Below are 9,430 nucleotides of genomic sequence, written 5' to 3'. Positions count from 1 at the left end.
AGGACCAAATGGCGGGCCAGATCTCACTCAGCCCACAATGCCTCCGCCGAGCGAACGCCTCCGGTCCGCGATCACACAACTCAACATTCCCCACTGACTTGGGGAAGCGGGGCGTGGAGATCTGGGGGTTATATATGGCACCAGTCCCAGGGGCAGGGAAGGCGCCTATCTCCGCTGGCGGTGACAAGACTCGGGTAGAAAGGAAACAGCAAAAGTGCCCGAGCTGCAGAGGAGGGGAAAAAAAAAAAAAAAGAACCCTCAAGGATTCTTAGCTGCAGAAAAACCCCACAGAGAGGATAGGAGAGCTAGCTGGCTAGCTGGCAACTGAAGTACTCCAAGCCCAACAGAAGGGGGCTTTCCCATTGCCTAATTACCCCCATTGCCAGGTTAAGGTGGTAGGGTGGCTACATTTTAAAAGACTCATCAGTTTCTCCCCAGAAAAGGGTCGAGGTACTTCTCCACTGGAGAGACCAGAGAGCAGCTAATCAGGCAAGATCTAGATGGAGGTCAACCTTCTCAAAAAGGCAAAAAGAGAGAAGAAAAGTAGATATTGAAGAATTTATATACAATTTATAAAAGATGATTCGGTGTCCTGTGCAGAGCTCAGCAACTCAATATATGCATTCTAAGGGACACATTTAGGAAAAAGAAGCATAGCACGTTGCCCACCCTGTCAAGGCAGAGGTATAAAAGCCCTCCTTTGCCTTCTGACAATCTGTGACCCTCATCACTTTCATTGTCCTGATCCCTTGAAAAATACACAAAGGCCAGGGGTTTTTCTTAGAAAAACTGGGGAACAGGGAATAAGGAATGAGAGAGCAATTTACCTATCAGTATATACCTTTAAATTTTTAAAATTTTTACCATTTTGAAAATAAAATTCACAGTTTTACTGAAAACTTACCTCTTCCAGGAAGTCTTCCCTGGTTAACAGTTTCTTCTCTTTTTGACAGGTCTCCTTAACACTCCTATACTTAGTTTACACCGTCACAATCAGGTTGCTGTTTCAAATTTTTTTTTCCCCACTTTTAAAAATTGAGATACAGTTGATGCATAATATTATATGTTGCAGATGTACAACATAGTGATTCAGATTTTTAAGGTTATACTCCATTTATAATTATTATAAAATACTGGCTATATTCTCTATATTGCAGTCACAATCAAGTTTAAATTGCAGATCTTTATTGTTTTTTTCACCTTACATCTTTGACATACAGGAATCGAGTGTTTCAGAAGGGATTTTAAGCTCCTTGTTAGCCAGAGTCTTCCAACATTGGACTGTATATTGGTCTTCTTTTCTATGAAAAAAGGATGCTCAAGGAGAGAGGTATATAGGAACAGACACTTAATGCTTGATGATGATAATGAAGATGAGGCTGAAGAAGTAGGAACTGAAGGTAGCTTGGAATCTGATGGATACAGGTTGGGACATTTGACTTATCTATTGGCTTTGACAGATCTTCCAGGAAGGGCTAAGCTAGGATATGGCCCAGAGGATGGGGAGGAGGGAACTACATGGCCTCCATTGCCCAAAATAGCTTTTGGTAACCTGAGGAATTGGAGTCAGAGGTTGAGCTGGGGTCACGTGCCTGGTTCTGGCTCCTGAGTGGAAGTGAACAAGGGAGTTTGCCAGCCAGGTCCTCTGGGCAGCTGGAAGGAGGAGGAAGGGCTAGAAGAGTTATTTTTAATATTATTCAGAGCACAGAAAGAGGATTTCCCAATAGGGAAAAAAGGGATATGATGTAGGTAACACAGTTACTTCCAGGGCTCAAAGAGATGCAAGGTGTGGGGATAAGGAGGCCTGACGTGGTCCTAAAGTCCTCTTACTCAAACTGTTCCTCTGGAGTGCACTACTGTGTTCATGTTTGGATAACTAAGCAGATGCATGCCTGTCCTTAAGCCTCAATTTTCATTCTTCTAACAAACGACTGCTGAGGCTTCACCATTGAATTCAGCCCTATACTAACTGCTTTGGAGGTAGAAACTTAGAAGTAATGGTTTCAGGATTTCTTTGGTGGGCAAATCCTGGTTGGGACTTGGTGGGGACTGCATGGGTGGTTGGGATTCCATGCTTTTACTACCAAGGGTGAGAACTAAGATCCCACAAGCCTTGAGGTGCTGCTCCAAAAAAGAAAATTATATGTAATAGTAGGTTTTTTTTAAAAAAAACTAACACTGTCTATTTTTGTGTTTATAAGGTAGAAAAACATACATGAACATGAAACAATTAGAGAATATAGAATTCAAGCTACTTTATGTGGCATTATGTGTTCACTATAATGTTGAGAGATGGATTCAGTCAAGAGGGTCTTCCTGGAGGAGGTGTGTTTTGTCTGTACTTGAAGGAAGTTATTGATGTAGAATGACAGGGAAATGGAAGGAAATTGGTTATTTCAAGTACAAGGGGTGAACTAGGAAGAGTTTAAATGGCAATAATTACCTAATCTAATTAGTGGGGGGACAGCCAGCAAATTGACCTGGCAGGCCTGTCATACCTCCTTGGGGATTTTGCAGCAGTTAACTCGGTTAAGGCATAGTGTTAATGAGGTCACAGTTTAGTTACGTATCCCAGTTAATTTGTCTTTTATCTGACCAGATCCTTACCCCCACTCTACACAGCTGTCTCACATGTGAAGCCCTTAGTCAGAGGGGGTGGACGAGAAAGTGGGGTTGGAAAGAGTAAATTTGTCCCTCAAGATCATATGCCCTTTTGAGAGTGGCTCCCCATGACCATCTTCAAACTGGAAGAAGATATTGTGTCTTGTTGGCAGGGAGGGTTCTGAGGGGAAAAGAAGAAATGTTTAAAAAGAAAAAGAAATGAGATCATTCCACAATTGGGACTTCATGTGTATATAATACAAAGTTAGGATTGAAATGCCTTCCTTGCAAAATGGCAAATGTAAGCCACAGTTCAAGGGAGGATCCCTCTTCTTGAAATCCAGACAAAATGGCCCAAACTTTAAAAAATCAATCTATATCCACTGAAATCCCCCAAATAAATGTCAGTCTCAAAGGGTGGGGAAGTTGGAAGGTTTATATCTGTTTTCAGGGCCTTATTTCTGGACAAGCTGTCTCTCTTCCCTTCCAGTTACAGCAAGTCCCCTACATAAAAATGAGTTCCATTTTGAGAGCGTGTTTATAAGTCCAATTTGTTTGTAAGTCCAACAAAGTTAGTCTAAGTACTCAGTTAACACAACCAGCTATATAGTACTGTATGGAAACAGGTTTATAATACTTTTCACACAAATAAAACAAAAACAAACAAAAAATAAAAGATTTTTAACCTTACAGTCCAATATCTTGAAAGTAAAGTAGTACAATACGACAGCTGGCATACTGGGGCTGGCACCATCGAGTGAAAAGCAAGAAGAGTTACTGGCTGAAGGAGGCGGAGGAGGTGAGGGATGGTAGAGCTGAATGATTGTCAGCAACTGGGGGTGAGGGCAAGCTGCCGTTTCACTCCTGCCTGCGTTGATGGCACAAGTTTTGGTTCTTTGCCGGAGTCAATTCTATCTACCTTCTTGAAAAAATGATCCAGTGATGACCAAATAGTAGCTATTTTTTTTTCTCATCATACGTGACTCCGTAGCACTGGATTGCATTCTGAACGGCTGCTGCAACCTTCGTGTACCATTCTACATTCAGGTCCGGCACCTCAAAACTAACAGTGCCTCCTCAGATAAAGAAAATCCCCTTGCTGTTTCCTGCATCGTGAGTCTCTGCTTCTTCAGTTACTTCTTCCCCTTGTCACTCCATTCTCTCAATTACTTTCACTTTTGTTTCCATCGCAATCCCTTGGTGCTTCTTAGCAGTACCAGCTACATCACCACCACTTTCACACTTGGTTATGGACATCCTGGACTTGAAATAAAGATACTCTATGTGGAGAAGGAAATGGCAACCCACTCCAGTATTCTTGCCTGGAAAAGTCCATGGACAGAGGAGCCTGGCGGGCTGCAGTCCATGGGGTTACGTGACTGAGCATGTGTGCACGAGGTTGGAGGGAGATGGGTTGGTAGCAATAAAGTGGTAGAACTAAAAAGAAAAAAAAGATACGCTATGGTTGTCCTCTATGCAGTACTGTACAGTACAACCACTTACAGAGGTTGCATGCACATGAACTGCCTTATGTGCTTGGGAGTGTGCGCGCACACGTGCATCTTTGAAAGTTCACAACCTGAAGGTTTGTATATGGTGGACTTCTGCAGATCCTAAGGGCAACACCATCATTAACCATTTCATTCTTCCACCCGCAACCCCAGGACAGTCTGGTATGTGCTCGGTCGCTCAGTCGTGACTCTTCGTGACCCCATGTATTGTAGCCCACCAGGCTCCTCTGTCCATGGAATTTTCCAAGCAAGAATACTAGAGTGGGTTGCCATTTCCCTCCTCCAGGCGATCTGCCCCACCAAGGGATCAAATCCATGTCTATTCCGTCTCCTGCAATGGCAGGTGAATTCTTTACCGCTGCGCCATCTGGGAAGCAGCAGCCACACCACACTACTCAGATAAAGATTTCCTGGATGTGGGGAACATGACTAGATTTACGCTCTCAAGACTAAAGCAGGGAAGGGGGTTGCACAGTAATAGTGTAAACATCTTTAAATACAACAGCAAACACCACTGTTCTTAAAGTGCCCTCCACCGTGGGAGAATTGCAAGGGCTCTTGTACCCACCTAGATCTAGCCTCTAATTGTTGATTTCTCTCTCTTTTCCATCTGTTCGCCCCACTTTTATCAAGGACACTTTTTCTACCCTTGTATCACGACTGAAAGCAGTGTTGTGACATTTCCTGGCCCATGAGGTCTCACCTCTATCAAGTGCACACTTCTCCAGGCAAAGATGGTTCTCTATCTATCATAAAAGTAAGTCTGGTCCTTCTCACTTCCCCTGCTTTCTGTAATTATTAAGAGAAAATGATGCCAAGTCTTAGCCCAGATCTTGGAACATTAATTTTCTGTCTCAAAGCACTGCACTAGGCGCTATGCTGGCTCTAAAGATGAATGGAACTTCTAACTATAAACAAGGCAAAATTTAGTACAGGCTTCTAGGAGACGTGCAGAAGACCGAGGGTATCCGCTGTTGACGCGGCCACTAAAGCCACCTCTGTGCTTATGTATCAGGCCCGTGATCAGACCCCGCGAGTAGCTTGCCTGTTGACCTCGCTCCACCGGGCGATGTCTGCAGCTTCTCAAATACCCGCTCCAGCGCCCTCGCCCTCTCTCGCCAGAGGTGTGAAACTACATCTCCCGACAGGCCGCGTGGTCCCCTTCCTTCCCCCTCTCCCGGTCCCGAGCCATGGCAACGGCGTGACGTGGGGGGTACTGGGAGCGGCGGGAGCGGCGGGAGCCGCTTCAGTTCTAGGCTACCCGGCCGCCCGGGCGGGAGCTGGGCGAGAACAGCCACCGCCCCGCGCCGCCCCTGCGCCCGCCCGACCGCGGCTAACCTTCCGCCCTCCCTCTGCAGTGAGGAGGGCGCGGCCGCTGTCAGAGCAGAGAGGGCGAGGGAGGGTCGCGCGCATGGCCTCGGCGGGCGCGCGGCGACTCTCTGCCGGTACGCGCGCCGCGGCCCGGGGCTGCTGCGGCCTCTCGACGCGCCGGGCTCCGCCCCCGGGCCCTCCGCGACCGCTGGGACCAATGAGGTGAGAGGGAGGTGCGGGCGTCCGCGCTGGAGCCGAGGGGGTCACCCGGGACCCCGAAGTTCCGCGGCGGAGAGTTGCATCTCTGGCTGCAAGCGCGGTGGGAGGGCGGCGGTGATCTTACCCTGGGGTCTAATGTGTTGCTTTGGGGAAATGCTTTTGCAAATTATTCGCGAGGCAGAGTCCCCGAGGTGTGTCCAACCACATCTTGCCGGTCGCGGGTGCCCTGGCATCCGCCGGCTTGTGAGGCCCCGGGGGCTGTGAGGCATCCCGAGAGTCCTTGCTTTCAGCAGGAGCGTAGCCTCCGGTCAAAGGCAGCTGGCGCTTCGCACGCACCCCTCTTTTTCCCATCTCCGCCCTCGGCACTGTCCTCAGCCGCCCTCGACCTTTCGCACTCGTGACTGCCTGGCCGGGGAGCCTGGCGGGCTGCAGCAGGTGCTAGGGGGAAAGCTGGTTAGGACGACCTTCCTCTGGGATGCGCCCCTCTTCCTCTGCACCTGAGAACGGTTGAGGACCACAGGGAAAGAATCTTGACTGTCTCTCCTTTCCTTTTGGCCTTAGATTTCCGATTTCCTGCAGCTTCTTCTTGCCCCGGGCTGCCCCGGTCTTGGCGACTGAGTCTGGCTTACCTCCCAGCCGGTCCTTCATGGGCTTTGCTGCCCCCTTCACCAACAAGCGAAAGGCTTACTCTGAGCGTCGGATCATGGGGTGAGCATCCTCTCCTGTCCAATATCCCTCCACATTCCTTTTCCCGACAAACAAAACACCATGTCCAGGGTAGAATGTAAGGGTAGCCATAGCGGGCAAGATTCACCCCCGGCCACCCCACTCTCCCCAGTGGTACTACTGATCCTTCGCCCGCCTCTGGCAGCCTTCCAACCTTAATTCCCCTCTTCTTGGTTGCCGTGCAGGTACTTTGTGAAACGTGCCTAGAGTTGGACAATAACATAAGACAACGGGGTACTATTTCTTTACTGACCTGACTTTAGGTATTCTGAGCAAATATGAGTTAACACTTATTGAACATTTAACTGCTGCCAATCAGTTAGGCTGTTTAGGTGTTTTATCACAGGTTTTCTCATTTGATCCTCTCAACAAACTTATGAATCAATTACTATTATTACTTATGATTCGCAGAGGAGATAAATGGAGACGATAATTTTCCTAGGGCCGCTTTGTCAAAAAGTTATAGAGCTGGGATCTGCGTCCCTGTGTGAATCACCAGTCATCCCTGTTCTCCCGACATGACCCTTTTAAGGATCAAAATAGATAGTAAATGCAAAAACACTCTCTAAATGGCAAGACTTGAGATGCATTAACATCATGGAAATCTGGACATTTGCTTTTGCAAAATCATTCATGGGGGCTTATTTGGGATCTTTAGTTCGTGAAGGTACATGATCGGTGGGCAAAGGTGTGAGGGGAGGGCGCCTATGGCGAGGAGGAACCTGAGCCCACTGGCAGCTTCTTGGCCTCTGTGACCCCTTCCCCTAGGTACTCAATGCAGGAGATGTACGAGGTGGTAGCCAATGTTCAGGAGTACCGTGAGTTTGTGCCCTGGTGTAAGAAGTCTCTGGTGGTATCCAGCCGCAAAGGTCACTTGAAGGCCCAGTTGGAGGTTGGCTTTCCACCTGTGGTGGAACGTTACACTTCTGCTGTTTCCATGGTCAAACCTCATATGGTCAAGGTGAGGCTGATTGGGAGTGATTGATCAGGAAGTTTTTTCTGTGTTCTGTGGAATTTTTACATTCAAGGGCTATTTTGGCTTTTCTTATGATGATTTTTCTATCTCCATGTGTCAGATATTTCCCTAATATTTGAAGGAAAGGAAAATGGCTTCCAGTTCCTTCGTATAGCTTCCTACACCTGATATAGGTCTCATTCCATTGTGATATTATTTAACTACCTGTCCTGTTCCAGGCTGTTTGCACTGATGGCAAGCTCTTCAACCACTTAGAGACCATCTGGCGATTCAGCCCTGGAATTCCTGCCTATCCTCGAACTTGCACTGTGGACTTTTCGGTGAGTCAGGAGGCTACACGGGGCCACAGCTGCGTTGTGGGGGCTGAGCCGAGGCGCGGTGACAGTTACTTCCCAAGCCAATGACACTCTCCGCAGGGGTGAGCCTGCATCACACTTGTAGTCTGTAGTCGGTCCTAGGGAGATGGAAGGAACAGGAGTAGGGGGGAGGAAAAGGCACTGCATAGTAGCCGTGCATCGGTCAGGGACTATCCAACATGGTTTTGAAGAGTTTCTGACTGTCTCTTACCCATTCCCAGATTTCCTTTGAATTTCGCTCTCTGCTGCACTCCCAGCTGGCCACCATCTTTTTTGATGAGGTTGTCAAAAAGAATGTCGCTGCCTTCGAGCGCCGGGCAGCAACCAAGTTTGGTCCAGAAACAGCTGTCCCCCGTGAACTGATGTTTCATGAGGTGCACCAGGCTTGAGGCAAAGGATTGTTCCCTAGCCTCGCCTCGCCTCCCCCTCCTCACCCAATTTTCTTATTTATTTGGCTCCTGGTCCAATCTGAGAGAAGAGTCCATGTTCGTATTGCTGTTCTCCCTCTCAAACCCCCCGAAATCGGGCTCTGAGCTGGCTAGAAATGCTGGGGGAAAGAAAAGGCAAGGAGGTATGGAAAGGAGACATGCCTAGGCAAGGGTCAGGGTTATCCTGAGAGCACCATATGCCTGAAGCCTGCCACCGTCTCACATTGAGTTACAGTAGAGGCTGCGCGGTCGCCTCTGAGCTCTTGTCAAGGTGCCTTAGTGTCTGACCGCGGGAAGAAAGCAGCTTTTCTTAGGACTGAAGAAATTGAACTCTTTCTTCTGACACAGAGCTACTGGGTGGTCAATAACCTTGCCTGCCTGAAATGCCTCAGGAGGTGCCTGAGATCTGGCCGCAGCTTGAAATCCCCATGAGCTCACTCCCAGGCTGCCTGGCTAGTGGAGCAAGGGACTGTCTCAGCCATCAGGGCCCCAGGGCAAGGAGCAGGAGCACCGAACAGCTGTGCCCCTGGGCTGTCTCCTGCTTGGCCTGAGTTTTTATAAAATGTCAATAAATTAATTTGACAGTGTGAATCTGGCTCTTTTATATTGCTTCTTGGGGGAATAATGTAGATATAGCAGAGCAGAAGAAAGTCATGGCTTCCTTCCCTAGGGGAGTGAAGGTGCAAGAAGGCCTCTTGGACATAGCGTCCCTGCTAACTATAGTAGCACATTCTACAAGCCAGGACCTAGTACCCACTCCCTTGCCTATTTATAGACTTTTTCAGAAGGTCAGTTGCAGCAGGAGTCTCAGGACAGTAATCTGGTCTCAGACCTCCCACATAACTGATGCCCTCCAGACCACCTTGTATTCTGGGGGATCTGTAAGGGAGGCAGCAAAGAAGGATCGGCATTCCGCAAAGCTCCAGAGCCCTCTGGAGGGTGGGACCCTGAGTCAGCTGTCCTACCCTCACTGCCCTTGGTGTAGTTTCCTTTCACCCACTGGGCTGGACCAGCTTCCTTGGATCAGTCACCTAAGCAGTTGTGAGGTCTCGGCTCTAGTCCTTGAATGTTCTACTTTACAACAAATTTAGGAAGGATGGGGGCTAAAGGTCAAGGACTTCTAACCATTAAGACAGCAGCAATCTCCTTTGGAAATCTCACAGGGAAGCTGTCTTCTGATTAGGGTAAGTGAGTGCCAAACATGCCTAAAGATAAAGAGAGGCACGGGATAACTTAAAACCTACTACGTCTAGGACTGTGCTAGCCAGACTCCTTACCTCAGAATGGAGACTCTTCCAGGCC

At 48.2% G+C, this 9,430-nt stretch overlaps 1 protein-coding gene across 2 annotated transcripts; it reads left to right on the top strand.

The window, feature by feature from the left end:
- Window positions 1-5,361: 5,361 nt before the first annotated feature.
- On the top strand, window positions 5,362-8,715 carry COQ10A (coenzyme Q10A). Of its 2 annotated transcripts, none has more exons than XM_061132155.1 (5): window positions 5,362-5,645; window positions 6,204-6,350; window positions 7,137-7,329; window positions 7,563-7,664; window positions 7,922-8,715. In XM_061132155.1, the coding sequence occupies exons 1-5, from the start codon at window positions 5,524-5,526 to the stop codon at window positions 8,087-8,089; spliced, it is 732 nt and encodes a 243-aa protein (XP_060988138.1). In that variant the 5' UTR covers window positions 5,362-5,523; the 3' UTR covers window positions 8,090-8,715. The 2 variants fall into 2 exon arrangements, with proteins under 2 accessions (XP_060988138.1, XP_060988148.1); XM_061132165.1 differs by lacking the exon at window positions 5,362-5,645 and adding an exon at window positions 5,783-5,833 and having other exon boundaries at window positions 7,922-8,714.
- Window positions 8,716-9,430: the final 715 nt, after the last annotated feature.

This window comes from Dama dama, chromosome 3 (genome assembly GCF_033118175.1).
Source record: "Dama dama isolate Ldn47 chromosome 3, ASM3311817v1, whole genome shotgun sequence".
Classification (NCBI taxonomy): domain Eukaryota; kingdom Metazoa; phylum Chordata; class Mammalia; order Artiodactyla; family Cervidae; genus Dama; species Dama dama.
The sequence above is the reverse complement of the archived record's forward strand: the minus strand, read 5'-3'. Positions and strand labels throughout refer to the sequence as shown.

Coding starts and splice junctions, on each gene's coding strand:
- COQ10A (XM_061132155.1), top strand. CDS start 5,524: ATGGCCTCGGCGGGCGCGCGGCGACTCTCTGCCGGTACGCGCGCCGCG. Junction 6,351..7,136: donor TCTGAGCGTCGGATCATGGG/GTGAGCATCCTC, acceptor CCCTTCCCCTAG/GTACTCAATGCAGGAGATGT. Junction 7,330..7,562: donor TCAAACCTCATATGGTCAAG/GTGAGGCTGATT, acceptor GTCCTGTTCCAG/GCTGTTTGCACTGATGGCAA.